This window comes from Polypterus senegalus, chromosome 11 (genome assembly GCF_016835505.1).
Source record: "Polypterus senegalus isolate Bchr_013 chromosome 11, ASM1683550v1, whole genome shotgun sequence".
Classification (NCBI taxonomy): Eukaryota; Metazoa; Chordata; class Cladistia; order Polypteriformes; family Polypteridae; genus Polypterus; species Polypterus senegalus.
The window spans coordinates 117,746,927-117,773,390 of NC_053164.1; the positions used below are offsets into that span (position 1 = coordinate 117,746,927).

Here is a 26,464-nt window from a genome sequence, read left to right on the forward strand (position 1 = left end):
TGAAGAAGGCTATAGACAAAGTTGATCTGCTGTGGCAACCCCTAATGGGAGCAGCTGAAAGAAAAAGAAGAAATCTTGAGCGAAGAAGGTTGTATGGGGACTTAAGAAAGGTCTTCAAAATTCCTAAAATAATTGATATAATTGATCCTGCAGCATTTACACAGTTAAAGAATCAAGCACTTGAGAACACCAACGGAAATGAAAGAGGAAGTAAATTTAAGACGAACGCCAGGAAGATCTTATTCATACAACTGGTTCTGGGAATCTGGAACCAACTACCAAGTCATATAAAGCAGCTGAAGCAGAAACCTTTTAAAAACTTTTTGAATTGTGACATTGGGAAAACATAATTATTAGCTAATAACCAAAGGAGCTTGATGGAAGAAAAGGGCTCATCTTGCTTGTGTAGGTTATGTTCTTGTCTAGCTATATTAAAGTGAATTTTAGAATATGTGTATCAATTTGAAGGTAATGTGACTGAGATAGTGGCTGCTGCTCATTCCTGTCATTTGTCTCCAGCAGCTGCACACAGAGACTCTGTTACGGTAAATAGAATTTCAATGAGAAACAAACATACTTCTAAGAAGCCCTGTGCAGGATCAGCCATACTACGTAACATGCTTGTCGCACGATGCTTAAAACATTTAAAGCCGAGCCTTTACTTGTGTTTTTGCTTCTCTCCTGTCCTCTCTTCTTCAGAATGCATCTGACCCAACTGATGCTTTCCAGCCTTGAACCTGCTTGATGAGAAAGGCTTTATGTTCTTTTAACCTTAAGAAGTGAGCTAAAGCAGGATGAGTGCCACGACGCTTTGCGTGTGCAGTGTCCTTGTACGCTAAAGAAAAACTCGCATTTTTAAATAAAGTCTGGAGACTCTTTCTGCCTTTTCAACACTATTTTATTGGACTCGCCTTCCTGTCTCTGGTGCAACTCAGCTTGACTATATTAAAAGTAGCTAGGTGGGCAATGTCATAAGCAAATGCTGATATGTAATTTTTCATTGTCAGATGAAGTGGAATGAAAGCCAAGGACCTGTGAAGAAGAACAGTATCCATCGGCCTGTCAAAGGTACTTCCACTGTCGCAATGGAAGAGAACTCATTATACAGTTCAAGAGCAACTGGTAAGTAAAGATTTTTGGATATGTCCTTGAATGTTTCGAGAAGAGCAAAGTTTACACTCTGATGTTCAACAACTTTTCCAAATACAATATCTTTTACTAACGTTCACTGCAGACAGGATTTTTCTTAGTGTATGGATGTTGAGAAAAGGGATTTTTGATAGAAAGCAGAGTACAGGAATCCTTCTAACAATCACACTGTGATTCTGCTGAGATGCTTTACATGCTGTTTTTACAGATCTGTTCTTTTTTTTTGTGCTGCTTATCCCGGTCATAGGAGTGGGTAGTCAGTCTTGTGTAAAGAACCCTCACGTATTCACACTCTCATTTACCCCTACAGTGTCAGTTGAGAATCATTAGGCACTAAATCAGCATGACTTTGGAAATCAGAGCTCCCAGAGAAAAACAGGGAATTTGTAGATAATGCAGATGTGAACTAAATTATTGTTAATTTGTTGCTTCTGAAACTTTAGTATTGTTTAGTATTTTTTTAATTATGTAAATTAGATCAATGAGCGCAGCCGACAATTTTAAATGATGTTGTTGTTGTTCTCTAATTTGTGTGATAAGTAACCATAAACTAAGTATGCACTAAAAACAGAAAGTGAGAGGTTAGGTCTGCAAGTTCACTAAGGTTGGAGTGCTGACATTGTTAAGCCAGAGGAAAAAAAATTATAAATAATCATTGTTTCTGTTTAATAGAAGGCACAGTGGTTAGCACTAAAAGAGTGCTAGACTGAAATTCTTTACTGGTCATAGCATGTGATGGTTTGCCCTGAAACAGATTGGTGTCCTCTTCAGGGCTAAATCCTGCCTTGTGGCTGTTGCTGACTTGATGGGCTCCAGCTCTTCACTAAATGGCTTAAGTCTATCCATTGTGGCGGACGGCCGGCTGCTTATTCCCGCTGGGACGCCTCCAAAACGCTAGATGGCAGCTCCCCTGGAGTGTAGTGGTGCCCTGGATTCCCACAGGTCATCCTGGAACTTGGAATCTGATTTCTCAGCCCTGTTGGGTGCCGTGGGTGCCACCAGGGGGAGCTATGAAAGGAACTGGGGAGTAATGCTTCCCTTACAGCCCAGAAGTGCTTGGAAGTCATTAGGATGGAAGCCCCATAGTACTTCCAGGCTGATTAAAAGCTTCTGATTCTCCATCTGACCCCATATAAAGGACTGGTGGAGACCCAGCAAGTGAGCCTTTCATGGGGGTCTGCTAGAGCCAATCCCAACCAGCACAGGGTGCAAGGCAGGAAACAAACCCCAGGCAAGGTGCCAGCCCACCACAGGGCGCACACACCCACACACCAAGCACCATTTAGGATCGCCAATGCACCTAACCTGCATGTCTTTGGACTTTGGGAGCAAACCAGAGCACCCGAAGGAAACCCACTCAGACACAGGGAGAACCTGCAAACTCCACACAGGGAGGACCCAGGAAGCGAACCCGGATCTTCTAACTGCAAGGCAGCAGTGCTGCCCACTGCGCCACCGTGCCGCCTTGCTGGGAAGTGTGGAGGAGAAAATTGTATTGATTTGTTATTTGTATATAGTGGCTGTGGTGCTTAAAAGGCACTTTGGAGGAAGAAGAATAGTTAAAGGATCTTCTTAATGCTTTTACCCTGTGTCTATGTCTGCCTGTTGGGTTTCACACGGCAACAGCACCCTGAAGCATTCTTACACCATCCATTCATTGCGTGAACTGGAGTAAGTAAGTTAGGAAACAAATACATTGGCATTTATTTTACTGATTTGTCCAAAAAAGTTGTGCTTTAATTAGAATTCGCTGTGAAAGAACAATGTAGTTTGGACTATGGTGTTGTATTTCTGAAGTGGCAATGACAGATTACCCATCTAGCTCTGTGAAGAGGATTAATTGTGTTCTGTTTTGCATATTCATTCCATTTTTTGACCCCCACTGCAGCCCAATCTACATGGCAAGTTACCTTTCCTAAGATTTCTTCCAGCTTTTCCCTACAAGGGGAGTTTTTTCTTGTCTTCTTAGGGAATGAAAGCTGGAGAGGGCCTGTTAAAGCCGATTGGGGCATTCCTTGTGTGATTTTTGGGCTATACAGAGAATATGAAAGAAAAAAAGTAGAGGAAATACTTGTGGGTAGACTCAGGGCCCACCACTCTGGGGCAAAGTTGAAGTTGGATGTGTAGAAGAAGATTTTGCGTACTTTATAGGCCACCTAAGCCTTTAATTAGCAAGTAGGATTTTCCAAGCAGGGGCGAGCCACAAATGGTTTTGCTTTCATTTCTTGAGTGTGATAGCAGTCTAATAAACAAAAATGACTCCTGTGAACTCGCCGCTACCTCTGAACTATTTATGATGCTGGTGAGGAGGGCACCCTGTGTCAAAATATTTAACTCAGCACATGGTTTTATCATCACAAGGCTACTGAAGTGCATGTGGTAATCTGACTGGGTGACACACACTCATCAGAATAAAGTGTTTAATGCCTTGCAGTTAAGCGAAACTTTATGGAACAGTTTTTAAAATGTTTTTCACCAGTTAGTTATGTGTATTTGTTTATTAGTAGAATAAACACTTTGATAACATGTTAAATATTTAATATGTTCTCAGGGATATTTTACTTTTTGGGAATTCGTGTTGTCCTACTGCTTATTGCCATGTAAAGTATATCCAAAAAATAATGACAGACTCAAAAAAAGCAGTTTCACTTTGTAAGATAAAAAGCATTACACTTAAAAATGAATTTGTGGAAAATTAGTTTTAAGTGATGAAATGAGCAAATGCTGACCTGAAAACCTGAGGCTACAAGGTTTTATTTTAGTGGATCTGACAGTCTTGGTCAACTGCTTTGTAATCAAAAGCCATATAAGCTAGAGGCAATTTAGAATGATGTTAGCAGAATATCACCTCTCGGTCGTATTTCCATTCCAATGTGGCTCTTTAACAAGAGAGCTTTGGTAATCTGTTACGTAATGATGTGCGCTTACCATATCATTTAAGGGGGCATCTTGAAGACACTGCTATACTATACTGTAAATTTCAATAAATTAGCTTCTTTAATGCCAAAAGGATGTGGTGAAAGGGAGATGTGCCATTTTCCTCTTTTGTCTGCTGTTTCCGTTAAATAGTTCAAGAGTAGGAGGTGAACTGCCAGGTATAAGATGGCTGCTATGATGAAGTGTTATATTCTGATGTTCGTCTTTCATATCCAGCCATTTATGGCCTGGAGCAGATCCCACCCTAAGGCCTTATTGGTTTAAAGTGAGCATACTGAGCAGAAGGGTCTGTGAAATGGAAAGACTCTTTCAAATAAGGGAGGGGGTGATGGGTGGCCGTGCGTAGTCACTTAAACTATAAAGGTTTATAGTGTATAGGCAAGAGTTTGGCAGCATTACTCCTGGCTGAACTAAATGTAAAGGAAAAAATCTGATTTTCTTTACTAATTCCAGTGTGATTTTTGCCCTATTTGGGATACAATATTATTTTAATATACCACAAACTACACCTTTACAATCATACATATATGATTACTGTTATAACTGTTGATCCTCAGTTTTTGGAAGGCTTCACGAGGCTGCAAGATGTAATCTTGAATCATTTAGAAAGAACATTATAGGTTTCCTTTCTGAACAAGCATTTACTTCATGTGATGAACCTCTATAGCTGTGGTTCTCAAACTTTTTAGTGTTGTAAACCAGTTTTACTCACTTTTGTTCAGCAATGACCCTCTATTAGCAGTTATGTTAATGTAAACTAGTCAGTATTTTCCCCTGAAAGACACACATTAACAATAACAGTAAATATATGCTTGGAGAATAGATGAAATAGGGACAGTACCCATCGAAAAATAACTCAACACATCAGTGTTTAGTAATGAATCAAATTTAGATGCCCATTATCTTTTTTAAAGGGCTTGTCAAAATCAGGGGTAAGTGAAAAGAGTGCTGAGAGGAATATGATTTATTTTGCATAATGCTGTTTGGTTTAGATTTTCGGTGCACTTATCTATTGTAAAAGGCAAGATGAGCTGTTCTGTAGACAGTATTTGACAATTCTATGTGCAACAAAATGGTGCCCTGAGTGTCTGTTGGCTTGTTGTACAAACATGTTAGAATGTTTTTTGTGAAGTCTCAAGTTTTTCATTTAAAAAAGTTGAACGATTTACTTCTGTAAGTAGCATGTTTTGTTTTGTCTTCATCATCAGTCACTTTATTGGTAATAAATAAAAATAGCAAGTACAAACATGAAGACAAGTGAATTATTGGGCGTATCAAATGAAAACGCAACATTTCACTGACATTTCCATAAATATACTGACATTGTAAACACAAGAACAACAAGGTATGGTTGTTCAAGTCCCCGTTTACTGAAAGGGATAAAAAAAGCAACACGTGATTATACTCAAAAAGGCTGCCCTGTAATACTTGAGCTAATTCAAATAACAAAGCAAGAATTTATGACCAGGCTGTGGAGCTCCTCTCCATACGTCACTTGAACCAGAATGATGCCTTCTTCCATGCGCTCTTGCATTTATGGCCCTGGGACTGGAAGGGGGAAGTCAGTTGACCTCAATGAGTGGTTTCTCTGCATTGTGGAGGAAAAATAAGCCAAGGCAGTGAGCAGCTGTACCCCCTCTTGGCTCGGGGTGGTAGTACAAAAACTCGGAGGGTGACCCTCTGATGCACATGTGTAACAAAGGGCATCACAAAACATTTTTTTCAGTGTTCAGAAATTTCTGACTATACTTCCTTTCAAAGAATTATAGTTTTATTATATAATGTTATTTATTATTTTAGTTATTTAATTTCACTTATCTGCGGTGGGTTGGCACCCTGCCCTGGATTGGTTCCTGCCTTGTGCCCTGTGTTGGCTGGGATTGGCTCCAGCAGACCCCCGTGACCCTGTATTCGGATTCAGCGGGTTAGAAAATGGATGGATGGACGAATTTCACTTATTTTTATTTTATTTACTTATTTATTGTTATTTCATTATTACTTTTAATGTGCTTTCACTAAGTCCTGAACCAACTCTAACTTTAACCACTTTTGAAAAGCCAGCTTACTTAATAAAGATGTTTGTGCAAAGCATTGGGATTGCTTTGATTTTTGCAGAACTCCCTTGGTGATTCTTTCTTTCAAATTTCTGTCAACTAATTTCTGTGATTTTTGTAAAGGTTAAATATTAAAATTTTGAATTACTAGATAATTAAATTATTAAGAAATCAAATTATTTTGGTAAAGTATAGAATACACAGAAGAAAATAATCAAACAAAAATTGGGGAAAAGAAAGACCCATAACTTTTAACAAATTAAAGAAAGAAATATCTTCCAAGAAAATTGAACCACACTTAAAGTGAAATATTGTTAAAAAGAAAACAAGTTAACACTCAGAGAAGAAAAAAAAATCTAAAGTTTTCAAACACCTTTAGACAGAATTTTAAAGAATCGAGAACTGAAAAGCAATTCTCAAAATTCTTGCAAAAAGGAAAGCACAGCAGAACAATGCTTAAGAGATCTAAGAAATAAGAATTATGTGAGAAATACTAAACAAAAAAAGAATTACTCCTTTATTCAGAGTAACATGGAGAGAAAAAGAGGAGCCACAGGCAGAGAGAACAACTCAATGTCATTACAGTGGGACTCAGCGATAGCTTAAAGAGAAAATCCTCATGTGACTACTGTAATGGCAACTCACCTGCAAAATTAGAGGGATAGAACCCCCTAGGAAAATAAAATATTTAAACAACAAGAAGAAAAAAATTACAAAACAAAAGAAAATAATTATATAACTATTACCTAAAAGACTGATATTTACTAATTAATAATTAACCTCCAGAATCTTAAACACAAAATGATAGGTAACACAGAGATGAAGTCAGTTTATCTTGAAACATAATTTTTGTAATTCTTACATACATTTTCTCTTAACACTATTTGTTAGAAATGGGACACAGTTTGATAACCCAGCTTATTATGGCTTATAAAATTGGAATATGTCATGATGCAGTATGTTCTTAACTGTATACGGATCAAGATGCAGTTCACAGCACAGCAATTCCTAATACTCTGTTTTGCATAACTGAGAATTATAACAATTACACTCAGCTCTATTCTCTTCCCGGGTCCTCCCTGCGTCGAGTTTGCATGTTCTCCCCATGTCTGCCTGGGTTTCCTCCGGGTGCTCCGGTTTCCTCCCACATTCCAAAGACATGCAGGTTGGGTGCATTGGCGATCCTAACTTGTCCCTAGTGTGTGCTTGGTGTGTGGGTGTGTGTGCTCTGCGGTGGGCTAGCACCCTGCCTGGGGTTTGTTCCTGCCTTCCGCCCTGTGCTGGCTGGGATTGGCTCCAGCAGACCCCCGTGACCCTGTGTTGGATATAGAAGGTTGGATAATGAGTGACTGTATTTTACTGTTAGACTAAGTAACTGACTAGTTTTGACTTAATAACTAACCTAACCTGCTAAATTTGAGGCGTGTGAAGAAACCAGACCACCCAGACAAAGCCCATGTAGAGCAGTCTGTGTCCACTACATACCGGCCTTGATTAGGCTGGAATTCAAACTCTGGCCTTGGGAACTCTAAGACAGCAACTACTCTGCCATTGTATTTCTCAAGCGATGTATACTAAAAATGCAATGAATACAAATGGTACTGCCAAGTGTAACACACTGTGGCAAATATACCAATATAAGACACATCATAAACAAACAAGTTAAAAGTGATATCTATTTTAGCTCACAAGCCATGCATTTCATTGTGATTCATTTGGATTTTTTCAGCTCTTGAAAACCTCATAAAATTCATGCACTGTATCCTAAATGAGAAGAGAAGGATTAAATTAAAGCCCATCAGCTTCCTACAATAGATTGCAGCATTTCTGATGTGAATGTTAGACTGTAATGAATGCTGAAAACATCTGGCTTGGATTTCCATGATAAGAGTACTATTCTGGAGAATTCAAATGAGTACAAATTAGGAGAGAATTCATTCTGATGAGTTTATACTGCAGGCCTCTTCAAAACATCAGACACAAACCCGGTGGGATATTGAATGGCTGATAAATAGTTTGCTTGGCATTACACTGCTTATTCTCGCTGCTACAGGTGATAAAGCTAGTTTTTGTGCCTTCATTACAATTTTAAATGTTATTTTAACTGTTTAAACTTTTATAGAATACTGTGTTTATGCTAAATTCAGGATATAGCTCATCATGAATGAATTCATTAAATAAATAACATGGGAAACCAGAACAATGCTAATTAGCAAGGAATAATAATAAAACTGTGACATTAATAACAGAAGCAGTGATAAAGGCAGCCACACCATTTAACAACCTAATCAAAAAGGACAGAAGAGCGAAAACAGCAATATAATTAGAAGATCGTCAGCCATATCAGGAACTAATGTTATTAGGAATTACTCTGTATTAATTAATAGCATTAGTGTTACCAGAGAGCTTTCACTCTTCTCACAGTGACAACCTATGTAGCAACTTAATTATCAGGAAGGTTTATGTTATAGTATTTAACAAATCCACATTTTATGGAGACACAGTTGGCAAATACACTGAAATTAACCACTGTGAACGCTGGCCCCAGCACAGACAGACGGACGACATATTTTGCTCCACACACTGTTTATTATGTACAATATATACAAAGTTATAAATTCGTGCACTCACGAAACCCCAGTGCCTTCTGCACCGAATCCCCCAAAAGTCCAGGGCCCACAGTCACTGTGCCTTTCCACTGGCCGCCTCCTGTCCTCTCTCCAGCTCCGTCTACTTCCTCCCGACTTCCACCAAATGACTGGAGGGAGGCGGCCCCTTAAATAATGCCCCGGATGAGCCCCAGGTGTTTCCGGCCTCTTCTCTTTAGCCACGCCCCAGCGTGGCGGAAGTGTCGGCTGCTTTCCTGGCGGCTCTCCGGGCGCCACACAAAGTCTTCCCCCCGGCACTTCCTGGTGTGGCGAAGTGCCGGGCTCCCGGGATAATTAGGCACCGGGGCGCCGCCTGGCGGTGGCCACGGGTCCCTACAGGGCTGGGCTTCTAAGCCCTGTACCCGAGGCCCCCTGCCTAACCAGGACGGATGCCCCCACTCAGTCTGGAGGAGGCACACGCCCTCCTCCGGTCTTCCAAGGCGTCCCGGCCGGGCTCCATCCCCGGCCAAAGACCACACAGGGTAAACCGGCATCGGGGCGCCGCCCGGCGGTGTCCACGGGTCCCTACAGGGCTGGGCTTCCAAGCCCTGTACCCGTGGTCCCCTACACAACCAAGACGGACGCCCCCTCGCGGTCTGGAGGAGGCACAAGCCCTCCTCTCCTCCTCCTGGGCGTCCCGGCCGGGCTCCAGCCCCGGCCGGGGACCACACCACATATATTTTATAAATTTAACACTAGAATTACCAGAGCCTACAAAAAAACTTGCAAATCCGTCTCACCTTAAATCGCTTCTTAAATCCCTTCACACCTCTCCGCCAGCGTCCTTTGTCCTCTAAATGTGCTGATAAAGAGAAGCTAGAAGCAGCCGGCTATTCCATCCCCCCACCAATTTAGAACGTGCACGAACTTCTCCAAGCCCATGCCTTGATTGAGTATCTGGGAGTGAAGTGAAGTTTTAGAGTGGAAATAATAGATCGTTATTTGGAACACACGCATTTCATGTCTGTTCCGTTTCTACAGTAATCTGTGTAAACACATTGTTAAAACAGAAACGTTTTTATATTCTAGTAGTAGATGACAAAATGTAGGCATAAACTATATAATGTATGAAGCCTGAAGTCCAAATATTAAAGAAACATTTTCACAAAAGGTACAAATATAATACAACAATTGAGCTTTTATTCAAAAATATAACTGCAGAAACAAAAAACCGCCTTAACATGCGACATTGACACCTGTTTATTATGACTGCCTCCGTGGCGCAATAGAATCAGCTGCCAACTGGGAATCAAAAGGTCACGAGTTCGAACGTGCACCACTTTGAATTGAGAAGTAAACTTCTCTTAGTCTTACTATTTTAGAATAAAAACATACATTTGATTTCAGTCTGTAACAGCTGGTGTAATTTATGATCCTTGTAAAGGTTAGTTGTGTTTTTTTTTTTTAATTCACTTTTCATTCTCTCAGTCGCATTCAGAATCAATCCATACAACCCCATCTGACACGGCTGTTTTCACATAAAGACGCGCTATACCTCTGCAGTGTACTTGCAGTGTGCAGTGTACTGCATTCTTGTACCAATGTTTGCGAAATGAAGTGTCTGCGTGCACTTTTCGTGGCATTACACGTGTAGTTTTTGAGCATGCTCAAACACAGAAACATATGTTGGTGTAAAAGTGTAACAAAACAAGTGCACTTTTATTCAAGACTACCTGTATAACCGAAGAAAAAAGAAAGCAAGTTACAGTAGGCGATTGATACGACAGCTTCCATGGTGCAATGCTAAGAAGTGCTGATTTCCATTCCGTGCTATATAAAATCATCACATTCAAATATTAACAGTTCCCACACACCCAAGGACCGTCCTTCCTACATTTACGACACGTGTACTTGTTGCCGTGTACACACCTCTCTGTGCTATGGTTCCTATCACACTGAATGAGCAACTGACACTGTACTTTCTTCCCTGGGGGAAGGTCTCACATCAGAGAATTTCCAGTTCCTGCATAAATTCACACCCGATCTGACGCTGTTTGTTTTCAAATAATATTGCATTAGTGCGATGATGTTTTCACATATATTGTCTCTTTCTTTCAGGTGTGTAATAGAAACCACAGCATAGAGAGAAGTGTGTACATTGCTTCTTACAGGAAAAGGCGATGGAAAAAGTGCACTTGAATAAAAGTGCACTTTTGTTATACTTTTACACCAATATATGTTCCTGTGTTTGAGCGACACAGGCAGATGGGGAGTGTCTGATTATTGCATATAGCGCCGAAGTTACTGCTCTTTACCATTCTCTCCTCTGCATGTCCTGGAGTACAAAATAAACAGCATACAGCAACATGTGGGGACTGGCAGGAACACTCAATAAAACTGAATAAAAGGAAAATCAAGTGACGGTGAGATACGAAGAAGGCAGCTTCGCCAACGTGTGTGTGTCAGAACCCTTTGGGGGAGTGCGTTAGTATGCATCGTGGTACACTGCAGAGCTATAGCGCGTCTTTATGTGAAAATAGCCGTGTCAGATGGGGTTGTATGGATTGATATATATTTTTTAAATTTAACACTAGAATTACCAGAGCCTACCAAAAAACTTGCAAATCCGTCTCACCTTAAATCGCTTCTTAAATCCCTTCACACCTCTCCGCCAGCGTCCTTTGTCCTCTAAATGTGCTGATAAAGAGAAGCTAGAAGCAGCCGGCTATTCCATCCCCCCACCAATTTAGAACGTGCACGAACTTCTCCAAGCCCATGCCTTGATTGAGTATCTGGGAGTGAAGTGAAGTTTTAGAGTGGAAATAATAGATCGTTATTTGGAACACACGCATTTCATGTCTGTTCCGTTTCTACAGTAATCTGTGTAAACACATTGTTAAAACAGAAACGTTTTTTATATTCTAGTAGTAGATGACAAAATGTAGGCATAAACTATATAATGTATGAAGCCTGAAGTCCAAATATTAAAGAAACATTTTCACAAAAGGTTCAAATATAATACAACAATTGAGCTTTTATTCAAAAATATAACTGCAGAAACAAAAAACCGCCTTAACATGCGACATTGACACCTGTTTATTATGACTGCCTCCGTGGCGCAATAGAATCAGCTGCCAACTGGGAATCAAAAGGTCACGAGTTCGAACGTGCACCACTTTGAATTGAGAAGTAAACTTCTCTTAGTCTTACTATTTTAGAATAAAAACATACATTTGATTTCAGTCTGTAACAGCCGGTGTAATTTATGATCCTTGTAAAGGTTAGTTGTGTTTTTTTTTTTTAATTCACTTTTCATTCTCTCAGTCGCATTCAGAATCAATCCATACAACCCCATCTGACACGGCTGTTTTCACATAAAGACGCGCTATACCTCTGCAGTGTACTTGCAGTGTGCAGTGTACTGCATTCTTGTACCAATGTTTGCGAAATGAAGTGTCTGCGTGCACTTTTCGTGGCATTACACGTGTAGTTTTTGAGCATGCTCAAACACAGAAACATATGTTGGTGTAAAAGTGTAACAAAACAAGTGCACTTTTATTCAAGACTACCTGTATAACCGAAGAAAAAAGAAAGCAAGTTACAGTAGGCGATTGATACGACAGCTTCCATGGTGCAATGCTAAGAAGTGCTGATTTCCATTCCGTGCTATATAAAATCATCACATTCAAATATTAACAGTTCCCACACACCCAAGGACCGTCCTTCCTACATTTACGACACGTGTACTTGTTGCCGTGTACACACCTCTCTGTGCTATGGTTCCTATCACACTGAATGAGCAACTGACACTGTACTTTCTTCCCTGGGGGAAGGTCCCACATCAGAGAATTTCCAGTTCCTGCATAAATTCACACCCGATCTGACGCTGTTTGTTTTCAAATAATATTGCATTAGTGCGATGATGTTTTCACATATATTGTCTCTTTCTTTCAGGTGTGTAATAGAAACCACAGCATAGAGAGAAGTGTGTACATTGCTTCTTACAGGAAAAGGCGATGGAAAAAGTGCACTTGAATAAAAGTGCACTTTTGTTATACTTTTACACCAATATATGTTCCTGTGTTTGAGCGACACAGGCAGATGGGGAGTGTCTGATTATTGCATATAGCGCCGAAGTTACTGCTCTTTACCATTCTCTCCTCTGCATGTCCTGGAGTACAAAATAAACAGCATACAGCAACATGTGGGGACTGGCAGGAACACTCAATAAAACTGAATAAAAGGAAAATCAAGTGACGGTGAGATACGAAGAAGGCAGCTTCGCCAACGTGTGTGTGTCAGAACCCTTTGGGGGAGTGCGTTAGTATGCATCGTGGTACACTGCAGAGCTATAGCGCGTCTTTATGTGAAAATAGCCGTGTCAGATGGGGTTGTATGGATTGATTCTGAACGTGACTGAGAGAATGAAAAGTGAATTTAAAAAAAAAAAACAAAGCTAACCTTTACAAGGATCATAAATTACACCGGCTGTTACAGACTGAAATCAAATGTATGTTTTTATTCTAAAATAGTAAGACTAAGAGCAGTTTACTTCTCAAAACGGAGTGGTGCAGGATCGAACTAGTGACCTTTTGATTCCCAGTCGGCAGCTGATTCTATTGCACCATGGAGGCAGCCATAATAAACAGGTGTTAATGTCGCATGTTAAGGCGGCTTTTTGTTTCTGCAGTTATATTTTTGAATAAAAGCGCAATTGTTGTGTTATATTTGTACCTTTTGTGAAAATGTTTCTTTGATATTTGGACTTCAGGCTTCATACATTATATAGTTTATGCCTACATTTTGTCATCTACTACTAGAATATCCTAAATACTAATACTAGATCCTAAATACTAATACTATCCATCCATCCATTTTCTAACCCGCTGAATCCGAATACAGGGTCATGGGGGTCCGCCGGAGCCAATCCCAGCCAACACAGGGCACAAGGCAGGAACCAATCCTGGGCAGGGTGCCAACCCACCGCAGGACACACACAAACACACCCACACACCAAGCACACACTAGGGCCAATGTAGAATCGCCAATCCACCTACCCTGCATGTCTTTGGATTGTGGGAGGAAACCGGAGCGCCCGGAGGAAACCCACGCAGACACGGGGAGAACATGCAAACTCCATGCAGGGAGGACCCGGGAAGCGAACCCGGATCTCCTAACTGCGAGGCAGCAGCGCTACCACTGCGCCACCGTGCCGCCCATACTAATACTAGAAAACCCTAAATACAAAGAGGACTGTTTGACTTATGTTAGGTAGATTGCCCAGAGGGGACTGGGCGGTCTCGTGGTCTGGAACCCCTACAGATTTTATTTATTTTCTCCAGCTTTTGGAGTTTTTTTTTGTTTTTTCTGTCTACCCTGGCCATCGGACCTTACTTATTCTATGTTAATTAATGTTGACTTATGTTTATTTTTTATTGTGTCTTCTATTTTTCTATTCATTTTGTAAAGCACTTTGATAATTCATACAATTCATACATTTTTTTGTATGAATATGTGCTATATAAATAAATGTTGATTGATTGATTGAATATAAAAAAGTTTCTGTTTTAACAATGTGTTTACACAGATTACTGTAGAAACGGAACAGACATGAAATGCGTGTGTTCCAAATAATGATCTATTATTTCCACTCTAAAACTTCACTTCACTACCAGATACTCAATCAAGGCATGGGCTTGGAGAAGTTCGTGCACGTTCTAAGTCGGTGGGGGGATGGAATAGCCGGCTGCTTCTAGCTTCTCTTTATCAGCAAATTTAGAGGACAAAGGACGCTGGTGGAGAGCAGTGAAGGGATTTAAGAAGTGATTTAAGGTGGGATGGATTTACGAGTTTTTTCGTAGGCTCTGGTAATTCTGGTGTTAAGGCACCTGATTGTAATCAACCTGTAACAATATAATGGTGCACAGAATGGCCAAGCTATTCCACATACTAAAGCTACTTTAGCATTGTTACTCTCAGTGCACCAAGAGTATTTTAACCCACTGTATCGGAGTGTGGAATCACACCTCTAAAGCAGCTGATCGGGAAGGCCTACGGTGGGTTGTGCCAAGAGCACAGAGGATTATCGAGACACAGCTGCCAGCCCCTGGAAGACATTTATAGCACATGCTGCCTAAAGGAAAGCCACCAGTATCTGTATGGATTCCACTCAGCCATGCGCACAGACAATTTGAACCACTCCCATTCGGCAAACGAGCATCTTCTACATTGACCTCGAGGCTCAGAAATAGCTTCATCTCAAAAGCTTTAAATAAACTCAATCAGTCCATCAAGTGCCCCCAGTAGAACTGTTTATATTGATAATTACAATTATCTCACTGTAAACTTGCACTACAACTGTAACATTGAATAACATGAGCCATTTTATGAAACAATTGCACTATCTGCACTGTACGTACATGTATGTTGTACTTATGCTTTCATACTGTATATTTTTCATTGTTTTTTATTGTATTATTATGGTCATTATTATTTTGTCATTTTATAGGAAAATAAGTTTATGGAGGATTTGCATATAGAATTTTGTTATACTGTACAATGGCAATAAAGGAATTCAGTTCAATTCAATAGAACAGAGCACGTATTTACAGATGATAATGACTGGCTTCCAAGTAGATTTAGATTTCCAAGAGCTATGGCCTTAGAGCTGTGTGCTGTTAGAATACTAGGATGCATACTTGATGCCATTTTTATGATGAAATCCATTAAAGTATGTATGTTACATTTTACAAATAAATCGTTAACTTCATGTAAATAATGTATCCTGTAAATAATTAAACATTTGGGGCATGGTGGCGCTGTGGTTGATGCCTGCATGGACTGGCGTGATCCTGGATGGATAGATGGATGGAATAATTAAACACATATTATGAAAATTTTTCAATGTTTCTTAAAAGTTTTGGAAAATCTGCGTTCTAAGCTTACAGCTGGTTTGACATTTATCACAGAGCTTATATTGTGCCGATTGGTTACGTGGTGAAAGAAAATGGAAGGACTGGAATGGGGGGTTGGTACATTTGACAGAGACAGTACTACTGCAATACAGGGTGGTCCAGATCTAATTATGCAGATCCAGATTATCTGGATGACTTTGATTTATGTGGGGATGATTCCAGGTCGGCGCAAAGACGATTCTTCATGTTGTCAGTTCGCACACTTCTCGATGATCCAGGATTTTTCAGGTGATTTTCTATGTAATAAACTAAATAAGTTATAGCGTAATGAAAATTGCATAATTAGATCTGGACCACCCTATAGATTATCTCATTGAATGTCACGCATGTCCCAGTAAGCATCTTGTGGGAGGCAGGAACAACAACTCATCACTACCACTGCGCTACCGTGCCTCCATGTTTAATACATGTTTAAATGCATTTCACCATGAAAATGATATCACAGTATTCTAAAATGTTCAGAAAACTGTAATATCATTAATGTAATTATTCTGTGTGGAGATCAGTGCCTGCATGCTCCTGTCTGCGAAAGAAAAAGCCCGTATAAGAAGCATTTAGTAATTCACACACATAGAATAGATAGAATACGAATCATTTAATGTGTTACTTTAGTTACGATGGGATATGAAGAACACTAGTAAATTTAATGTTGAGTTTAAAATGAAGTTTATAATGTTTTACTTTAATGACAAAATAAACTATGAGATTAAAGTGGAAATTTCGAGATTAAAGTCGACATTTTGACCTTTTTTTCTTCACTGTGTCCCTATTTTTTTTCTTTTCTCTGTACCCTAATGCACTTCCATATGACATTCAGATGGTGGGCTACGGCTTGCCTTTACGGGGACTTTGATATCTGATGACTTCTTTTTTATGTCGGGTACAGTGCGACTTTCTGAACTTGAACTTTCGAGTGTCTCCACCACTTTGTATAACTCAGTCAGCTCTCTTTTGTTGTTTATACCACTACTTAAGACAAGAAATAATACGTTTTTCCTTGACTCCACTTCACATTCGCTGAAATTCTTTTTTTTCCCCGTACTTTTGCCAATGTCTTTTCACAAAACACTAAACTTAAGAGGTTATTTATTTTGATTTGCATATTCAAAGGGGCATAATTCTGGGAGGAGTCCAGGTGGGGAGGCAGGTGTGTGCACATGCATTACATTTCACGCTGACTGCAATTTATGGATCGGAAGAGTGTGGAAGTTGGCTTATCCACAGATTTGTGCATCTGAATTTTTTTGGGCTTACGCACATTTCCACTTTTGTCCATACACCATGTTTTACTGTGAATTCTACGCATGCCGTTATACTTGTTGCTCCTGGTGTTTCTGGTATCTCTTCGATATTTTTTTTTTGCTTTCTCTGCATAATAATAGCATTTTCATCACTGTTATATTTGCTTGCTCGGGTCACAGGTTCAAAGAACTGGCTGTCATGAATTAATTATTGATTCATGTAAAACTATTTAATTTTTGCTTAGATTTTTTATCATTATTCATATATTCTGTTTATGTGTTTGCATGAGTACTACTATTTTGTGTGTTTGGTCTCTTTGACCATAGTTTCTATGCAGTGAATGCACATGCTGTGTGACCCATGACACTATGGTAGCCATGATATATAAGATGGCCATCCACATTAAGCAATGTTGCAACTTTAACTCATGACACGAAAAGACCTTGCAAGAGATTAGTACTCAAGAAATCATCAAAACTAATTTAGGGAAAGGTACTAGTTTACATTTTGTTTTTTACCTTTTTCCTTAAAAAGTTTAGTGAACGATTTAATGAATCCATGAAATCAATTTAATGAATCTCATGTTTTGTTGAAGATCAGACATAACAAAGTTCGTGATAGAATGAAGCCTAATGATGACCAGTGCTAGACAACAGCAAACAAAATCAAAAACTAAAGAACTAAATCTCACATTAACCCATGCCCACTTTTGAATTGGAGATCTACTCTCCCCTTAATTTACTGGTTAAGAATTCAGTGTAGTCATCCAAGGTAATCACAGTCTTGCAACAGATTAATTTTTGGGTAGCCAAATTGGCTGTCTCTGTTTAGTTTAAGTCTCAACACAAAAAAAAAAATACACAATGGTGTTGAAGGGTAACAAAATAGTTGCCATGTAAAGTGACTGGCAGCTATTAATATGACTCTTTAGTCTGGATCAGAAAATTCACTAATCTTCTTAGCTCTGGTCATTTCTGGCAGAAGTAACACCTCCTTTTAGGCAGTCGCCCATTTATATCCCAGGGACCAGAAGGGGCAGAGTCAGTTGCCCTCACTAGGGGGTTTCTCTGCACTGTGGAGAAAGAATACCTGGGAAGAGCTTTGAAGGTGAGGATGATCCTCAGACCTGCATGCGTGATACCTGCCTTTGGTTTTTAATGTGCGACTCCATGTGAAGGGCTTTCCATGACTACTTTCATTTTCCAGAGTTATTTATTTAATAATATTTTAGCAACAAAAATATTCATTTTGCATGTTGTGAGCAATGTGAGATTTTTTTCATAGATGTTTTTGATATTGGGTCCCATTCTATCAGAAACTTTGCTATGTCATTTCTCCACCAAAACGTGAGATTAATAAATCTTTCTCAAACATCACTACAGACTATGCGGGGTAAGTAAATATAATTTTTGGGCAAAGTATTTCTTTAAAAAAAATAAATGAGTAAATCTTCCTTTTTTGAAAAGTCACTTCATAATTTGTGTTAAATTATAAGGTAAACTTCCTAATGTTTGGAACAAATTTATTGATTTCTAAAAGTAAAATTTTGCTGTACATTCCTGTGGTGTAGTCTTGTCACATCACTTCATATGCTTTAATATCAGCAGTTATAATCATTGTTATATAGTGAATTATTTTGCATTTTATATGTTAGTTGCTAATGTGCTCCCATTTACTTTACAACCTTCAGTAGCTGTGCTCAAAAATCAAAGTAATCATCATAGACCTCAGCATTAACGATTGCAGAGCACCATACAATACATATGTCTCTGTTATATGCAATTTGGTATGAGATTCGTAAAAGCAGTGTTAATGTTTGTGATGTGCCATCTGTTGAAATGATAGACATATAGCAACTGGACAGACACACAGACAGACATACAGGCCCTTTTTTTATTAAGGGGGCTTTTGTGCTGAAAGGCACAATTTAAAAGATGGATGTACATTTTAATATTTGGTCTACCCACAGTGGATGCATCTATTAACCAGTAATTACAACATAACTAATTCTTTTCTTGACTTTTTTATGATTTACAAAGCATCACAGAAAGACTTTAGAATGGGAGCTAGGGTATTTATTGTCACATTATTATGCAAAATAACACATTAATAATTTGCTTTACGTTATATAGCAATAAGTGACTAATAGATGCACCATAGATAGTCTCTAAAGACCATATTTTTAAAGTGTTACTAGTACTGGACATGATCCTACAATTATATTGTATAATCAATAATTACTGATAGACAGATATTGATGTTATTCATTTATGTTAATTAGTTTCTACTTTGTTTTTGATGTATTTGAATAATTCTATATCCTTATATGTGATAGTTCTGTATTTAGTGAGTGGTATAATCTAGTCTTGCTTTTTACATTGAGAGTTCTTGCGTTGCTCTACGTCTACACTCACCAAGTAGTTTGTACAATCATATCGTATTTCTGAGGTGGCAATGACAGATTGGCCACCTAGCTCTCTCAAGAGGATTACTTGTGTTCTATTTTGTGTATTGTGTTTGTCCCATTTTTTGACACCCATTGCACACCCAACCTACCTGAAAGGGGGTATCTCTATGAGTTGCCTCTGCCAAGATTTTTTTCATAAGTGTTTTTTGGGGAGCTTTCTCTTATCTTCTTAGGTAGTTGAGACTGATGGGGGCTGTCAAAAAACACTGCCCGTTAAAGCCTATTGAGGCATTCCTTGTGTGATTTTGGGCTATACAAGACATAAATTGTTATTGTCTGTGGTAGGCTGGCACCCTGCCCGGGACTTGTTCCTGCCTTGCACCCTGTGCTGGCTGGGATTGGCTCCAGCAGTAAGGATATAGCGGGTTGGATGATGAGTGACTGAAATTGTTATTGTACTGATTGATAGAAGGTTGGCTACTACCTCAAAGCACCAGAGCCTCACATTTAATCGCTGGCCTGCCTTCTGTCTGTGTTGAATTTGCATGTTCAATTCTTATCCGTGTGGACATCTCAACATCTACAGCATGTGCATTGCTTGTTAGGTTAACTGACAACTGTAAATTGGCCCAGTGAGACTGTAAGAATGAGTGTGTGGTGTAACCCTGAATTACAATAGGTCAGTTCTGAAAATGCATTCCTATGATGTTTTTATATACACTCTGGGTTTTTGTAGCCATACCATAAAAAAGCAGCTCAAAATACTGTGTTGTTGTGCCTTTAGGATGTATGTTTAAGTAAGGATGAAAACAACACACAAACATATTCAGTTAAAAAAAAATCAGCCAAAAATATGCATTCATCTGCCCTCAAATATCAAATTAATGCAAGTAAAATATCATTTTTATATTCATTTTCATTCTTTTCATTTTTTTTTTCTTTTGGGAAATTAACAAGAAAAGAAAACCTTTGCTGTCCATCACAAGAATTTAAAACAGAGCCGTTGGGCAAGTATGTGTGTGAGAATTGCACGCCCCCTTCTCTACTGAGGCTATACATGATGCGATGGCAGATATGGCTCTTTATTGTATTTATAAATTAAAGTGAGCTCATTTCCTTTGCTCCTAGGCTATCCTCAGCTCTCATGGGTTATGCGGCTTGCTGCTGGCCCTATGGCAGTTCTCTTCTAATTAATCTTTTTCAGACGGAGCGCCGGGTGGCAGGGTGTTGTCTTCCAGGTGGCCTTGTTCTTATTGAAGATTATGGACCCCCGCCCCCTCCTCCCACCCTGCACACTCTGCTTTTGCTCGCTTCTGTCTATCACTCTTAGAGAGGCAAGTGAAGCCTCCTTGGAAGGAAAATCAAATGAATGTTAATTTAAAAAGTGATGCACAGAGCTATTTGTAGCAGCTAGGGTTTTAGTTTTCATGCTTTATATCTCCTTCTTCATCGGGACTAAATTACATTAAATATTTCATGAAGGAAGAAAGATAATGTAAAAGCAGTTCATCTTATTAAATGATCCATTATGAACTGATAATCCTTTACCCAGAAAGGACCCCTTGTCATCATATTCCTTTTTTAATCTATTGATTAATCAGGCAGTGTTTGTTTCATGGAGCAGTGTTCATGTTGACCAGTATCACAAAATGAATTATGGAACACAATAAAGAATGGGATGAAGCAATATGTGTCAGGAAAATTAATGTTATAACTAAAATTAGAGTTGGCAGACAAGTTGCTGGGAAAGGACACACGAAGTGTACCGTTTTTTTTATTGCTTTTCACAAACAGAACTCATTTTGAAATCATTTCATTTGGGCAGCAGAGTGGTCAGCACTGCTGCCTCCCATGCGTGGAGCTCTCCCTGAGATTTTCTCAGAGGAGTATGGAATGAAATGTTAGATCCAACCCTAAATAGTGTACCAGTCTGTTTTTGGGCACACTGAGTTACTTATCAACTTCACTTGCAGGTATTCATGCTATAGTAGAAAAATCAGTGTACCCGGTTAACCCGGTCAGATGGCCAGAAAGAATATCCAGGAATCATTGCATGCAAGACAGAAAGCACCACTGGAGTCCTTTGCAAACTCACACAGTAATCAGTTTCTAATTTGCCATTTAACCTAGCATGTATAAACCTATGCTGACATGAGGATGGCATTAAGACAGCAGTCACATTCCATCATTGCCAGACACTACAGACTAGGCCAGTTTACTGTGCCCTGGCTGTGAACAAGGTGCTGACACATTAGAAGAGTCCATCTGAGAGATTGTTTCATCATCACAATGTCCAAACCACTAATAGAACAGTGATGAACAGGCTTCACGCTGCTTGCCTTAGAACATGGTGACCTGTCAAGGACTCTCCACTTACTTCTGATAGACATTTCACCCTAAAGACACACAATGCCATTCCAGAAACAGCTGCTTTGGTTACAACTGTACTGAGAAATGAATGCTGTTGTACAGGTGCTATTCTGGCCTGCCTTCTCTCCAAAGCTTAACCACATAAGGCACAATGTCTGGAAATATGACTCTTTTCCTGCTAATGGCCGGGAATTTTGTCAGTCCCTTCTGCAGAAATGGGATAAGATGCAATAAATGCATATTCACAGGCCCAGTGGATCTGAGAACCTGGGGCATAAAGCAGTGATGGCTACTGTTAACTGTCATAGCTGGTATCATTTTTCTGTTGTTTTGTTATTATACTGTTTTGTTTTCATTTTATTCTCCTTTTTTATTCTTTTCAGTCCAACAGTGACCATTGGCTTTGTTTTTTGTATTAGTGTTATAAATACTAAGGTTCATCTTAGGTCCCAAACCCTGACCAAAACTACATGACACAAGTTGCAGGTTCAAAACAAAAACTTCTGTTTTCCCTTTTTGATTTAAATACGCTTCTTTAATGTGATAGTCGTTCAACTCAATTCTAGTCTCATCCACCTTTTCGTTTTGTCTTTTCCTCCAACACTGGGTGAGGTGGAGTGGCTCCTTTTCTCCTACTCTCCTTTTTCTTTTATGCTGGCTGAAAAAACATCCCACCAGGATGGCAGCCCATTCCTGTGTACATTTTCAATATACAGTGTTTATATATAAAACAATATATAATACAATCCTCCACTCCCAGACGCATTGCCACACTTTCACCCAGCTCAGCTCGCCTTCTGGGAGTTCCCCCAGTCCTTTTATAACTCCGGGTCAGGTACAAGTTCTTTTCTTCACCCCAGAAGCATGGCATTCCTCTTGTCCACGTGTGCTTCCGGGGCGTAGGGAAAATAGCCATTATTCCTCCCTGCAGCATCCCCTAGTGGCCCCCACGGCATCCAGCAGGGCTGCGCATAAAAACTACATTGTCCATGATGCTCTGCTGGTCTTCTGGGGACCTCCATACTGCAAAGAGGGCTCCACCTGGCGGCTTGGGGGTATTGGCCGGGATAAATGGCCGGCCATCCTCCACAATATGTGTTCTTTGAAACTAGAGCACAGACAGATTAGGTGAGTTGCTTAGTGTCTCAAAGTCAGAGATATGGTTTGAATCACTGACCATGGGACCACAGTGTATTGTTAATTGTAGACGGAGTTAGAGCACAGTGCAATGACAGCTTTAAAGCCAGATTTGATCAGACTTCTAATACCACAGATCTAGTGGTGAAAGCAATTTCCAAGAACTTAGATGGTTGCATTATTCAGATGTCACAATATCAAGTTTATTTTGACAGTTAAGGCTGATCTTAGATAATTAGAAGTGTCTCTTGTTTTGGCTTTAAGTTTAACAGTGGGGCAAAAACCAGTAGTGTGCCCTGCTAGTATCCTTGACCTATTCCCAGGATTCTTACAAAACAGACACAGGTGAGCCTGAAGAAATCAGAAATATACTATATTAAGTACTATAAAATATATACACATCTGAATGTATTAAAAGTGAAGCTGTTTTTAAAGATGTTTTTGATTAACTTGAAATTACACTGCTTGACATATATAGGATGCAAAATATGGATATATTTGTGAGTCTTTTTGAGATTTACATCACTATCATATCTTAACACAGTGGGAATTCCACAGGCCCAGTTGGATGCCCAGCAGAATTTTTACTAAAAAATCCAGTCAATTGATCATGGTGATTTATTACACTTGTTTCGAAGGTAAGAACCATAAAAAAATCCTTCCAAACTCAGAAAAAACACTTATAGGCAACAATGATACTCAATAATTTAAAATTAAGTAATAGAATAAGTGACAAAATTAAATACCAGAACAATTACTTCCCAGATATTTAAGATGCATGCAAAAATCGTTTAAACACTATACATATCCATTTTTTAGAAGACTAACTACAGAAGACCAAGATCCAAAACTGATTTTCTACAAGTGAAGATCCAAAGACAATGTCTAAAACCAAAGATCTTTAACATAACTCTGTTAAGATACACCCTTAAAAACATTACTAAATAAATCAAAAAGCATCAAAGACATTTAATGTTTTATCCAAAAAATGGCACAGTTGAAAGTGCACTGCTACCCAAAGCAAGCTTATGTCACAGCGATGGCAAGGAGTGGTTCTTAAATAGTTCTCTCAGGTGAATGCAGTTCCATTTATCACAGCACCTAAGAGGAATTTACAACAAATATGTGTACTTGAAAACAAAAAGCATGAATAAAGCAATCTGTGATAAATAAAAAACACAAAATGAAAAGTAAACCAAGTGCAATCAAAGGGGGACAATAAATAACAAAAACAAAGAAATTAAAATAACAAAAAGATAAAACTGAAGTTCTTGTTGAAAAAAAAGAGCTTCTGCTTGCAACATTATAGCACGTGCCACGTGCAGTCTTAAGTTCAAAGTAAACACCCATTAAAGTGCATGCCCTACCAGCCAATCTCATTGCTGAACACTGAACAACAATGTTAGGATTTTAGTGATAACAATAAGAACAGAAAAATGATCTTCTATCCATAATTTCACAAGATCAGATTGGACTTGGGCGGCACGGTGGCGCGGTGGTAGAGCTGCTGCCTCGCTGTTAGGAGACCTGGGTTCACTTCCCAGATCCTCTCTGCGTGGAGTTTGCATGTTCTCCCCATGTCTGCATGGGTTTCCTCCCACAGTTCAAAGACATGCAGTTTAGGTGCAAGTGTTCCCATAATATATTCTTCTGAGCACCCCCATGGCTGTGCTATCTAGTGTTCCAGAAAAATCTTTTGATAGATCCAAACTGGGCATTTCTATTTACTGTACTACGTTAATTCAGGAAATATCAAAAATCTGGAAATAATGTGATCATTGTTTGGCTGCCTTCATTCCCTATAAATGATCTCAAAATACCCCAGTCACTAGTTTTCTTGAACTGAGACTGTCCTCACTAAAGCTAAATGAATGCTACGAAGCTGAATTTGGCTGACAAGTAACCTATGCTGCTGAAGAAGCAGACATAAAAAAGCTGTGCTCTATACTTCCAGTTCTGCAATCGAACGTAAAATGTGCCTGACTGTTTCTGTCTAAAAATAATAATGCTATAAGCATCAACATTTTCTCTGTTTAATATCCTAACTCATCCAGTCCATATCGGTCAACAGCTGTTATAAGGTTTGAAAGCAGTAGAAAATGCATTTAGAGAGGAAATATGGAATCACAATTAATAAATCAGCTGTGCTACTATCCAACAGATACTTATAACTTTTTACTTGCAAATTTATTAATAATATTATCAAGTCCATATTATTAGTCACCTCAATCACTATGGCTATTAGAGAGAGCGACATCAAACGTCTTTGTTATACTTGTCCACAGTCCATTTTTGACCCTTCAGAGTAGTCCAGCATCCTTATCACCACACAAAGGTTCAGCTACTGAGACTTAGGTGGCTTTATCGTATTGAGGACCCCTAGGCCTGGGCCTAACAGGCCCATTCAGAGATCCACATACAGACAATTTTGCAAACAAAAAAGAGTTTGCCTGTCAAACAACATTGGACCGCTATTACTATCAGTTCTTTTAAAGCAGTGTGTTTCATTATTAAATTGCATAATATTGTGTAGCAAAACATCTCTTGTGATATCTTACAGTCATCTTTATATTGAATCTGAAACAAGACAGTATTTTAATGAGAAAGGAGCAGGTTGTGAGCCATAGTCTAAGATTCACATTAAAATTTGTAAATGAGAGGTCAGTCCAATCTAACATAAAAATCCAAAGCAAAGACCTAAAGTCAAAGCTTGTAGCCAAATTTCTTAAACCAGAGAATAAATATTCGATATGCAAAGTATTTTGGTTTTATCTTCAGTCTCAGATGAGGGGGTAAAAGCTACGTTGGTAATGTTACAATTGCGCACCACTAAGAGTCCCAGCATAGCAATGCTGTAGTTTCAAGGTGGCCACTCCCAAAACAAAATAACATGACATTGCTGTAAAATAGAGAAATATTTTAACTACTTCAAATATATTTTTATTGCCAAAATGAATGTGGAATTCTAAATTTTTCAAAATCTCTAATTGAAAAGAAACTATTAAGTAAAGCATTAACATCCATGAAAACAACTAAAATGGTACAAGAGCATAAGAATCTTACTCAGTTGAAAAAAAAAACAGTTCACCTTATACAAGATGACCATAAAAATATATCCTATTCTATTTAAAATTAGGATAAAGAAATCAAATTTTCTTTTGGGACAACTGTACAAAGCTTTGAATGTGGCAGGAAGTTACAGTACTTCGGTTGCTTTTAAGTAACTATTCTGGCCCACTGCTAATTATATTGATGTTTCATTTATTTGAGTGACAGTTCAATGGGTTATCTGCTTTCATTTCCTACCTCTCCTGATGGGTTGAGGATGGTGTTGCAATTTTAATTTGATATGAAACGTTGTATTACTTATCATATGCTCAATTGTTCTGTTCCATACATGTTATAATTTATTTTTATGAAACTAAAAACAGGAAAAAAGAAAGAATACAGACATGTTTTTTCTGTATGTTAAAATAAACTTCACACCCCAAATCAAATCATATTTTATTTGTCACATACAAATTATTAATACAGTACAATATTTAGTGAAATGCTTAGTTGCTCAACTCCAATGAGTTTGTCTTTAAGGAAAAAATTAAGGGACAA

At 38.8% G+C, this 26,464-nt stretch overlaps 1 protein-coding gene across 1 annotated transcript in view; it reads left to right on the forward strand.

The window, feature by feature from the left end:
* Nucleotides 1-26,464, forward strand: part of LOC120539480 (docking protein 2) — a 125,187-nt gene that overhangs the window by 21,766 nt on the left and 76,957 nt on the right. Inside the window, exon 3 of the mRNA XM_039769574.1 lies at nt 1,008-1,122. Coding sequence (XP_039625508.1) covers nt 1,008-1,122 — 115 coding nt within the window. The remainder of the gene's footprint in view (nt 1-1,007; nt 1,123-26,464) is intronic.